The 12,032-nt window shown below is 34.5% G+C and overlaps 1 protein-coding gene across 7 annotated transcripts in view; it reads left to right on the top strand.

Moving 5' to 3' along the window:
* Positions 1-12,032, top strand: part of LOC105341789 (papilin) — a 68,399-nt gene that overhangs the window by 40,267 nt on the left and 16,100 nt on the right. For 3 of the 7 annotated variants that reach the window (XM_066088197.1, XM_066088198.1, XM_066088196.1), the window contains exons 16-20: positions 2,645-2,827; positions 8,044-8,166; positions 9,667-9,852; positions 10,416-10,697; positions 11,764-11,934. In XM_066088197.1, coding sequence (XP_065944269.1) covers positions 2,645-2,827; positions 8,044-8,166; positions 9,667-9,852; positions 10,416-10,697; positions 11,764-11,934 — 945 coding nt within the window. The remainder of the gene's footprint in view (positions 1-2,644; positions 2,828-8,043; positions 8,167-9,666; positions 9,853-10,415; positions 10,698-11,763; positions 11,935-12,032) is intronic. The other 4 variants (XM_066088202.1, XM_066088199.1, XM_066088200.1 and 1 more) reach the window with 3 other exon arrangements.

Raw genomic sequence — 12,032 nt, 5'->3', positions numbered from 1 at the left:
GGTCCTCTTTTTAATAACAGTAAAAAAAAAAATATATGGTACAAAGCACTCTCTTATTAATCTGCTATATGGTACTGAGTAGGTTATGAAATCCTTTAAAATGCCATATCAGCTTTTATTATTTATCATTCAGCACTACAAAAAAATTGAATTTAACACTAAAAGAAGTGCTATGTATTTATAAAGCTCTTATTCTGAGGACCGTAAGAAGTGGTTACATAATAATTGGCACATTTTGTCAACTAATGAACACATTGAGTACACTGTAGATCATTTTAGGAAACTTCTAGAACTTTACAGCACCGAAATGTACATTACTCTACTCTTTAAGTTTGTCAAATCATCACTTTTGGTTGAGGTTCTTATGTAATGTTGATACTATCTAGACCATAAACTACCTGGGGCTGTAATGGGTGATGTCTGGATGACAATGAATCTATACCCAGTACAGTAAGTTACTTGGTCCGAGTAAGGCACGTTTTCTACGAGAGATAATAAGCTAAACAAATAAGTGATTATTTGGGAGAGAAAGGTAGCAAAACAAGCGAAGATTTGTGAACTGTTGTGGCATGAGAATTTAATTCTAGAACATCCACGTTCCTATGTTTTCTCAATTCTTACATCCGAGAGTTGTTGACGAAAGGAGAAATCCTTTGATTCTAATCTGTTGAATTCATCCTAGCTTCAATAATTAATCAGAAAGTCTCCTTTCTTATGTAAGGAGTTGATTTTATAGGAACGAACATTCAGTTGAGCCTAAACAGAGAGCATTGTTAGGAACTGATTGAAAAAGATAGATATCGTGATACTTTTAGTGGAAGAAAGATTTAATCTTGCATGATAACACAGCTCAAAGCTCTATAAGGTCTCTTTCTTATTTGCCCCAGACAGAGAGAGAGAGATGAAAGATTAAAACCAATATTGAATCGCTTGGAGAATACACAGGGTTTTTTTTGTTAATTTTTTATTAAAATCCCAGGTATTATAAATATCACTGCACATATTCTTTTGTTACGTTGATAGAAAATCTTAAATTATCAAACCAATTACAGGAAGGATTGCTTATATAAGTAACGTTTACACCACTAGAAGGAAGAGGAAGGCATTTAATTTCCACCTGCTAATCAACTGGTTAGCCACCCTTAGACAACAATTCACGGAAGCTCATGCTATTTTTGTACAGTGGGGTTTTAACAGTATTGCTCATAACACCTTCATAAACAGATAATTGTTAAGTAGATTAAATTTCGGAGAATTAAGAAACACAAGAAATGACTGATTGGTAGAAGTCACATTGTTTAAATTCAAGTCATTTTCTGAATACATGATTTTGTTTTTGTTCATTTTTTTTCATGAAAACTACAAGTGATTTACTGATTTTGGGTTGTTTTTTTTTAAATATACAAGTGAAACATTATGGGAAGAGGGGTATGGGAAGATTTTTTCAAACCAATAAACCAGTCTCTTTACATCAGTCATTGCTCAATCTCGGTAGTTAATCTGAACTACAAGACATTGATAAGCATGAGGGGGATGTCAATCCATGCAGAAGGTGGATGCTCACGGTCATTATAGAGTGTTCCCCCGACAAAGCAAAGAGATTAGTGCCTAAAGTAGTGCTTATGTAAGAACTGTTTGCTAACTTTGCACACCTCGTATACACCGTGTTCATTTTACTATCACCAAGGTTTATTTGTTTAAATGTTTAAAACCCGTGGAGTTTTCTACATGAACATGTGTTGGGTACCCCTTTTAATTCTGTGACTCTGATCACCTATATAGTTGAAGTACAGTTTCTGTAATTTGCCCATATACAAACAAAAGATAGCACATGTGCAAGTCGGACATTTTTCAAAGCTTTCTTAACAGCTATTTAATATCATGGTAATCAGGTTCTTTCAAATTTATCAGGTAAATACCGTAAAAAGTCTGGCTGCTTAATGGCAGCTCGAGTGGGAGGGGTTTCAAGATAATAAACATACAGAGTTTCAACTCTAAAAGGAAATAGCATTTCCCACCTCTTCTAGGTCTGGTGACCCACTAATGAAACACCGGTCTTAATAGTGTTTGACCGGGGGTAGAAAGCCGTGACAAGTGCTGACCAATATAGTGTTATGGAACTTTAAAGAAACAAACTGTGGATAGTTTCTCTTCCATATGTAAAAACTTCTTTTTAAAATCCCCTCAGATAGTGGTGGCTTTTAAAAAGTATAGTAACCATGCTTTGATTGTTGAGAGAGGAAATTAAAAAAAACTTCTTTTTTTGCGACTTGTGATATTTATAGGACACGGAATTTTTACAGTCCTCCAAAATAGAGATTTAGTTGCTACCAGAGTGGAAAATTTTTACACTGAGTTAATTCACTTTGGAATTAGCAGTGTCTGAGAGCCTGTTGATAGTTAGATTCGGAGGGATTATTCATATTGATTAATTTTTGTGAAGTTTTTTTCTCTCTCTCTATTGGAGAGGTTTTGGATGTTGGTGTGCATTAGCTTCTCTGTCTATCTGCTTGTGTGTATTGAAGGGAACGGAGAGCCTAAATTTCTATGATGAACAGGTGGATTCTACCTCAAAATATCCTGTCTGGGATTGCAGCAGTAGTTTTTGTGATTTTGATTTTTTATTCTTCTCCTGTTGTGTCAGATTCATGTGGTCTGAAGCCGGAGAGGGGACCTTGTACCAACTACAGCGTACTTTACTTCTACAACAGTACAGCTAATCGGTGCCAGAGATTTTGGTATGGAGGTTGTGATGGGAACGACAATCGATTCAATACAGAGGACGAATGTAAAGAAAAATGCTCTGGAAGTAGAACAGAAAATACCGGTAAGTACATGTTACGTTATTTACCAGAAAAAAACCCAGTTAAAAAGCGTTTAATGATAAATAGCTGAATGTTGGCTTACTGTAAAGAATAAGAAAAATGAATTTCATCAAAAACCTGAATGGGAGGAAGTTTTTCAATTGGTTTATTACCTGATGAAAAAGGCAAACTTGTTTAGCATTTTGGCCTTAAGACTTGTTAAGGTAATGTATGTTTTTTGTATTGAAATATTAAAATTAGATATGCAGGAAAATATATCACACTGGAAAGAAAAACGATGCTTTGAGATATTGTGTAGAAACGAAGTAAATGTATTTTTATGGTAATGACTGCAATTAAGAAATTGTACTCTCGTTGAAGGTTATATTATATATCAGATGTACAGATGATATAAAAATCTCCTCTTACATAACTCCTGGCTCCGATAGCTCCTGACACCAAATGTTGAAATATTTCATACATGGTAAAATATTTTCTTGTTTGCTTTGGTGTCTCCAATTCGATCTTTGCAGAGACTTAATTCCCTGACTCAGCATAATTTACTTCTTGAAAGACATCATATTTGCTCTGCTCAGCTCTTTCAAAACTTAAAAAAAAAAATAAATATGAATTTGACATTGTTATTTTGACCTATAAAAAGGTATTGTAGCTAATGCATGTAAGACAGATAATTATGTGAATGATATGCATATTACATATAATTCTGTTCCATTTCTACAAGCCAGCACCCAGCTTATTAAAATTTGTTCCTTGGCTCGTGGAAAAAGTTCAGTGCTTAAAATTTGATATGAAATTGTTCCGTGTGCATTAATTGATAAAAAATCTCTGTAAAATGCTACGAATCTTCATATTGTAAATGATATGATTTCTTTTATTACGTAGTATTAACAATATCATAAACAAAATATGATATAATACCTTTTAGTATCTTGTAATTTGACCAGTATGCTTTGGGCTGCATTCTGCCCACATGTGCAAGCTACTATTCTGATTTCCAGTACATTGACAATATGCAGAATACGATACCGAGCGTAGAAAATCTCTAGCAACATTTGAGATAGCCAGCAGTAATTGAAGAGGAGAAGACTATTGTTAATTGAAACTGTGTTTAATGCCTGACATTCAAGCCGAGAACTCAGTCCTCCTCTGTGAGGGACAGGTGTCTGTATAGAAAGTCTCTGTTAATTTGTTAGATACTTCAGCTTCAATAAGCGTGACTCAGATGAAGTATTGAATCAACATTTGTAGTCCTTGTTATTGAGGTACTAATCTGGACTCCCACACCTTTCCAAACGTTAGCATGAACAGGACTATCGGACAATTTGACCTCACTGTTGTTGTGAACTTGGTAGACTTTCATGTTTATGAATTACAAAATCATTCTCTTAATTAAAAATAAACAAAAAGTCAATAACAAATTGATATTGTATTATTTCTCCTTGTTCTTGGAAGTGGTTGTTTAAGATTTTGTCCGATAATACTAGTTAATCATTTGGAATTATTTTTACATTAAATCTATAGTTTGAAGTTATTTATTGCACTTATATGTACAAGACAATATCTTTTCTAGGTAATAGGTCTTTAATAATGAATTAATATAAGCACCTTTAAGATGAGAGTATGTGATAAATATTCTCAGTCTCAGATATTTTCACCAGACAAAATATGTTTGAGACTCTCTTAATAAGAGGACAGGAAGTATTCTTGGTCTTTATTGCTTATGCAAACAATTACTAAACCATGATAGGATAGCAAGGTTTTGAGGTGTAATCTGATTCATAACTATATATCATTGAATATTTTTTTCAAACCGAGTAGTCTACCCAAATAGAAATCAAAAATGCTTGGCAGTGACATTTATGGCTAGGTCAAGTCAAGGAGTGCCTCTCTGGCTATGTTTGTTCATTGTAATCTGATATTATTTGTCATACATTTGGGGTATATTTACTATCTTATTGAAACTTTTCATAAAGTGCAAGGCCATGGAAAGCTAGTGTATAACAGTCTTATACAAGACATTGTAAGACATTGATCTTTTATGTAATTTTTAAAACTATGGTATTCTGGAAAATGTGATTTGAGTTTAAAATGTAAAGTTGAGATACCTGTGACATTTATTTGAAAGTTGTGGAAATGATACCTTTTATGACTGACACCATCCCACGGAGTCATTTGACACTACAATAGAAGGTTTAGCCTGTGACGCACACGGATACCTCCACTTTCCATCATGTTCTTTAACAAGTTGAACCAAAAGGATGATATTTTGTATACCAAGCAGCATATATTTTCAAAGTATACTTTTACAAGTTTGATATTAATAACAATTTCTACATTGGACAATTTGAGAAACAGTTCACAGAATCCAGATTATGTTCATGGAATTCTCTAATACATGTATATTGCAGTGTCCCATAATGGGAGAATTGGTATGACTGTCACACATTAAATGTTTGAAATGTTGGAATGTAAAAGGTCAGGTTTCTGATTAGAATACTCTACAGTTATTTGTTATTCATCCATTTGCATTAAACTGCTGCCAGCATGTTTCAAATTTTACAGATAAATTGACATGTACCTGCATTTCTCAATAATTACAGATGGACAACATGCAAACACATGCATGCTGGTACTCAAAATGAATTCTATTACATCTGTACAATCTAGTTGAACAAGTTTAACTGAATTAAGTTGACAGAGAAATTCACTCCCGTCTGGGCATCCATTGTGGATTAATTCAGTAACCAGATAGAACTTAAGACTATTAGAGGGTAAATTTATGCACATAAAGACAACACTTGTCCTTTAAAGTTTATTGACACCTCAAGATGTAGTACAAGAGGAGAAGCCATACATTATTCAGGTTGTACCCCTGTAAATGCTAGTTGATGACTTGGTGCCACCAACCACTTTAAACCTACATTTCATTGACAAATTTCACACACCGATTGGGTAAATCCTTCTATTATTTGGAAGTCTGATTCATTCATAAAGTCCTGGTGCAAATGAAATTGTGCATGGGTTATTGCTTGTATGTAGGTAATTCTCAGGTAAAATTTCTCACCCGCAAGGAGCATGGAATTTTTTTTATAACCTTGCAGTGTACAATATGATTCATCTGTTGCTAAACTGGTTGGAATTCTGTTACTGCGTACTTGACACTAAAGACAAAGCTAATATATGAGAGAACCTTCAATTTTTTTTATCAATTCATAACTGTTTTTCAAATAATTTTGCATGTCAAAAGTTGCTTTTATCGAAATATTTAAAATCTGGCATAGTTTTTGCGCAATTTGATGATAGAAGTTTAAATTGAATCAAAGCTTCACAGGAAACAGATGCTGGGGATCGGAAGAATGCATAAGAATTTTGAGCCTCCGCGGTATCTGCTCATCGAATGCTCACCATGAGCATTGCTGTATTTTCATTTATTGGTAATTTATAAAGACTGCTGCTTTATAATCTTTTCAATTACTTTCAAAGGATTCATCAAATGTTGGTTAATCTGTTGGTAACAATGAATTCTTAATGAAAGTGGTGACACTTTTGCAATCAAGATCTCATCAAAATATGAGCCCTTTTAAATAGAATGATCAAGTGTTCTGACTGAATAAAGTTGCAGCGAGTTTTTGTGGTGATAGACTGGTCTCAAGTTTTGTAATTACTTGGTATATGTATTAAACTTTCACAGTGGCAACAAGTTCAGATCACTAGAGCATTCCTGTTGATAAAGAGCAAGAAATTCTATTGACAATTGAATAGAAAATTGCTGGATTTGCAGGATATAGAGAAGAAAAATGCTTCGATTTCTGTGTATTAGCTGGATATGCCCTGTCCCAAGGGTTTCATTTTGCGATAGATTGCAATGGCAATGATGAAGATCAGTGTAGAAATACAAGTACGGTAGATTTACATGTGCAATTCTGAATTAATCTAGATTTTCTGTGCTTTATCAAAATAATTAAGAAATTTAATAAATCAAGCGGTAGGGATGATGGCAAATTTTTATGGATGCAAAGCATAGTTTAAACTACAAAGTATATTGGTTAGGAAACTTAACAAGTTAATGAAAACTGTTGGAGTCCAGCTCACAAAGGTTTGATGTTTCAGCAAATAATGAAAGAGGCCATCTCGTATTGGTAATTGTCTCAGCATTAATGGATTGTTTGGGTTTTTGCTCTGATTTTCAGACATCAAATTCATTATTTTCTTGATGCTATCAGTGGCTATCACAGTCAGTATATTTTATGACTTTATAGTCATGTGGCCCAGTAAATTGTTGGGACCAGCCTTTATATGGATGATTAAATTGGAGCAATTTCATGGAGTGTGAAGTATGAAGTCTAGCTTAAACAGAGATGTTAGCTGCTGGACTATTAAGTTTCTTTGGGTCGGGTGGTCCCAAGTCATATATCTTACCCCACGACATGTACACCCCGGAACATCAATATTTGTTTGCCTGGCACTGCAGAAGGGGTGGGATTTGGGGTCTAGAATTTTTGGCCTTATCTTGACCTTTGCATTGTTAGAATTTGGGATAATGCAAGAACAATGCAGCTCCAATGATTACTCTGTACAAATATACCACAGGCTTTTAAGATGGGCTGTCAGCTTAGAAGGCTTTTATCTCTATAAGTTTAGGAGTAAACTGGTAAATATCTTTATCACAGGCTCAGTTGGAGCTCTTTTGAAGTAACAAAACACAGTCTACACTCTCCCTGCTAGGTGATTGAGTTATATCACCAGAAAAAAAGGAAAAAGAAAAATGAATTCATTCAGATTCAACCAAAAAAATTGTAATATGGTCAGCATGATAATATAGGGTTCATTTTCATTATGGTAAATACCAGTATAAAGGATTACACTGGATTATTTATTGTGTGGTGAAAGCCTACAACCATTTGCTCTTTTCTTAACGCTGTGCAAAATAACAAAGATGTGCCTTAAAGGAAGCAAGACAGACATTTTTCTTGATTTTGATGGAAAAAAAATATGAAGGTTTTAACATGGTTACAGTTGAAGTTAAACAGACTGAGATAATTCTCGATCTTTTGAGCAATGGTTTTAAAAGCAGCAATAGCATTTTGCAACAAAGCGGAAATTCAAATTTATTATATCAATGATGATTGCTCCCTATGATGACAATTACCATCTTGCGTAATGCATGATTTTTTTTTTTTTCAATGCATTAAATTTTCTCAATTTTTCAATTTTTCAGATAGGAGACCTGTAACAGATAAACAGACCTGTCAGAATAGCTACTATGGGTGTTGTCCTGATGGTGTGACATTTGCCCGAGGGTCAAATTACGAGGGCTGTACGCAGTCAGAGGACAGACCAGGTATACCCTAGCAGTTCCAGGCTCTTGTTTCCATCTCTTTTTGCAAGATACTTTGATATTCCTTAAAATACCCTTTGTGTTCAAACAAAATGAATTCGCTAAATTGAGAAAAAGTCCAAGAACTTCTTTAAGAATCCCCATCTATCACTCTAGGAATAGCTAAATATAAAAGTGTACAGGGATTTTGCATTAAACAAACAACTCGCAATTACCCAGATGATAATTTTAAAAAATTATGCAATGTTTTTTGAAAGGATAAGATATTTCAGATTTTTTCATAATAAATTCCTTGAGAATCCCCCTCAGTTTCTTTGGATAAAAAGAGGGGATGTGTCAAATAGGATATATATAGGTTGTTTCTTTTTTTACACATCAAATTCAACTGTTCTCCTCTGATTGAAATTCACAAAAAGTGACGAAAAAAGAAACAGTTCAGTTACCCCTTCCTTGCGATTTTATTACTGAACACAGGGGGTGACACATGCCTAGAATATTCGGCATTCTAAGTCCTGTTGGTTTTGTAATCTGTCAGAGAGTTACATGTTTTTTAACTATCAAACAGCCAAAAGTCAAGCAGATCCATTTTCAGTGAACAATCACTCAATGATAGCCAGACCTGTTTTTGTCTGCATTAAAGAGTGTTAATATGAGGTCCGAGTTTTATATTACTCCAATTTCAATACCACTGATGATAAAAAGTTTATTGCATGTGTGCATGTATGATCTTGACGGCAATTGGTTTCTAACATGTGATAAACGTATGAGATCAAAGAAGAATATTATATGCTATTACAGTGATATTTGTTCAGAAGGTAGACACATACATAGACTTATTCAGATGGCCATAACTTAAATGTATCCGCTTTAATACTATCGGTGCCAAGTTTTTCAATCTTTTTTTTTTTTTAGATGTTAAAATGTATAACATAATTTAAAGGTCATGGTCAAACTTTTGTGCAAAATCAGAAACATCTTTAATTATATGATACTGAATTCTTTTCAATACAACGATTTGACCTATTTCAGGAAAGAAGAAAAAAATAAAGGAATTGGCAATTCAATAAGTGCAGTTTTGTCTCTGGGAAATTGATTCATTTCTGATGATCATGAATATTTTATATGAGCTTGGCTTTTACAAGGGATTCTTACATGATGTAAATAGTTTTGTTGCCAAATATCGTCGATTAATATCCCAGGAACAAATACATTTAGGGGAAATTCACATCTTTACACCTTTTTTATAGAAAAAAAATTCAAGCTAATAACTACTAACAAACTACTAGCTGGTATAGTCATCAATTTATAGTACAGATTTTGAAAATTCAAAGCCCACTTAATTTTTCTTACACTTCACAACAGTTGTTTCTTGATGTAAAGAAAAGTAACTTAGATTTATAAACATACATCACTGCATGGTGTTTATATTGTACCAGTATTAAATGCATCTTTTGACTTTGCAAGTATACATGCAGACTTAACACTGCTGTTTTTGTTTTATAGTTTGTCAGCAGCCCTCCGATTCGGGACGGGATTGTGAAGGGGCCAAACTTGAGATCAGGTGGTACTACAAGACTGATCTCCAGAGATGTGACCGCTTCTGGTTCCGGGGCTGTGGAGGAAATAACAACAACTTCAAAACCGAGGAGGAATGCCAGCAGACGTGTACAGGGGGAGGTGGAAGACCAGGTACATGGCTTGTCAGGGCACCAAAAGACCTCATGTTACATTGGATTGTTAATCTAAAAATTAGGAGTAAAAAGTTTAGTTATTCAATCTGCCAAGAAAAATAGATAATGCACAATGTGTTTAGATAAAAACTAATATACATTATCATGAATCAGTGGTAATGGACCATCATTTGATGATCAAAATTTGTCTGCTGTATTGGTGTGTCCTGTCTGGATGTTTTAAATACATGTGCAAAGTTCTGCTTCTATGAATTTGCATTAAACCCATACTCAAAATTAATTTATGAAATTTATTCATGATACATGTACATGTATTTTGTATCATAATTTAGCAAGTTAACATATCACGGTGAGCTTTGTATCCAATGGGCTTCTCAGTTTATACACTGAAGATAAACCCACTAAATATATAGCTAAAATCAATTGGCTTTTTGTGTTTAGTTTGAGTTTGCATGTTAATTTGCACTGCATTTTGAATGCAATCTGCTTAAAATATAACAAGTAACATAAGATATAGATGGGTTGGATCTGTGTGTTGATCCTGGAGTTTTCCTGTTACAGGGGTGACTCGTGCACCCACGGTGACTCGTGCACCCACAACACGGGCCCCCTTACAGCCGGAGTCGGGCTCTGTGTGTGAGCTAGACAAAGTACGAGGTCCCTGTAGGGACTTTAGTGTGCAGTGGTATTACAATAAAACCGAGGGCCGCTGTAGTCAGTTCTGGTATGGTGGATGCGAGGGAAATCGCAACCGCTTCGAATCGGAGAGCGAATGCGAATCAGCATGCCGTGGAGGGCCGGTGACCTACCCCACAGAGAGACCCCCTGTGTCCCCATCCACAGGTTAGCTGAGTGTAGCGCTGCATATATGTGTAGCCAGAGCATGGCTGTGCACTCATCTGGTCTATCATAGCACATTTAATAGACACTTCCTGTAATGTATCTCCTGTGTATTTCTTTGAATGTATATATCTATAGCTGTGCTACATACATTTCCTGTGTTACAGAGTACCTGCCAAACTTCCTGTATATTTCTTGTAACTGTTTCAACTTTGTACCATATCACCTGCAGTTGCTTTTCCTTCTTTAATAGCAGACATTAATCGGACTCTTCATTTGAAAATAATCAGATCATGATCATCATCAATATCATATAAAACCTTTTTGTAATCTTTGTATGCATCATATAAAAGCCTTTATTTAGCAAAACTTTATATTCCTCCAAATAAAGAGTACCCTAGATCGCGTTTAAGAAAAAAAGATAATCTCATGAATATATGCATTCTTTACCTTCTCCCCCCCTCATATTGCCCTTATGAAAGCCTTATTGGACCCTGTATTACCTTAAAAATTATGCATTATGTTTGCAATGCCTATTAGATTTGCATCTTTCCATTCATAGTAATCTCCATTTTGATCATTTTCCTTAAAAGCATTTGTAAATATCCATATTTTTTGTGCTGTGGAGATGGTAGTTTTATGCTGAGGACATTTTTCAGTCTTTCCTTATTTTTAAGCTTGGTTTTAAAGAGCATTGTGATCAAAAAGTTATGTTAAATGCTGTTGTGTTTCAGTGCTCCCAGCTATGTTTTATTTACCAGTAATGCTAGGTTCATAAGAAGCTTTTATCTATATCATTATATAAGTATGCGTGATTTCTGCTTTGAAAATGCTGTGATGTGTGGCTGGAAGTCATTAGATTTTTTATTTGATTTTCATTAAGATTTAACTGAATGAATACAAAATTATATTCTTTGAAAATCAAAATTCTTGAGTTTACAACTGTAATGGTATTAAAATAACAATTTTGTTAATATGACGTTTGAAGTGATATGACATTCCTTAATATATATGGTAAATCATATAATGTATCAAATGGTCAGCACAATATTTTGATTGGCTTCCATAGAGGACCCTTGTCAGTTACCCCCTCAGGTTGGGCGGTGCAGGGCCCGCCTACAAAGGTGGTACTATAATGCACAAACCAAAGAATGTCAGCTGTTTACATATGGCGGATGTGGTGGCAATGCCAATAACTTCAGAGACAGGAAGGAATGTTTCACCAGATGCATGCCAAAAGGTACCGCATGTAAACTGCATTAATACTGCATGGAGGATCATACACATACACTGATATGCATGTGTTTGATATGATATAAAGTACATGTGTATCATCTT

The sequence above is a fragment of the Magallana gigas genome, chromosome 6 (genome assembly GCF_963853765.1).
Source record: "Magallana gigas chromosome 6, xbMagGiga1.1, whole genome shotgun sequence".
Taxonomy (NCBI): domain Eukaryota; kingdom Metazoa; phylum Mollusca; class Bivalvia; order Ostreida; family Ostreidae; genus Magallana; species Magallana gigas.
This window is presented reverse-complemented; position numbering and strand designations above follow the sequence as displayed.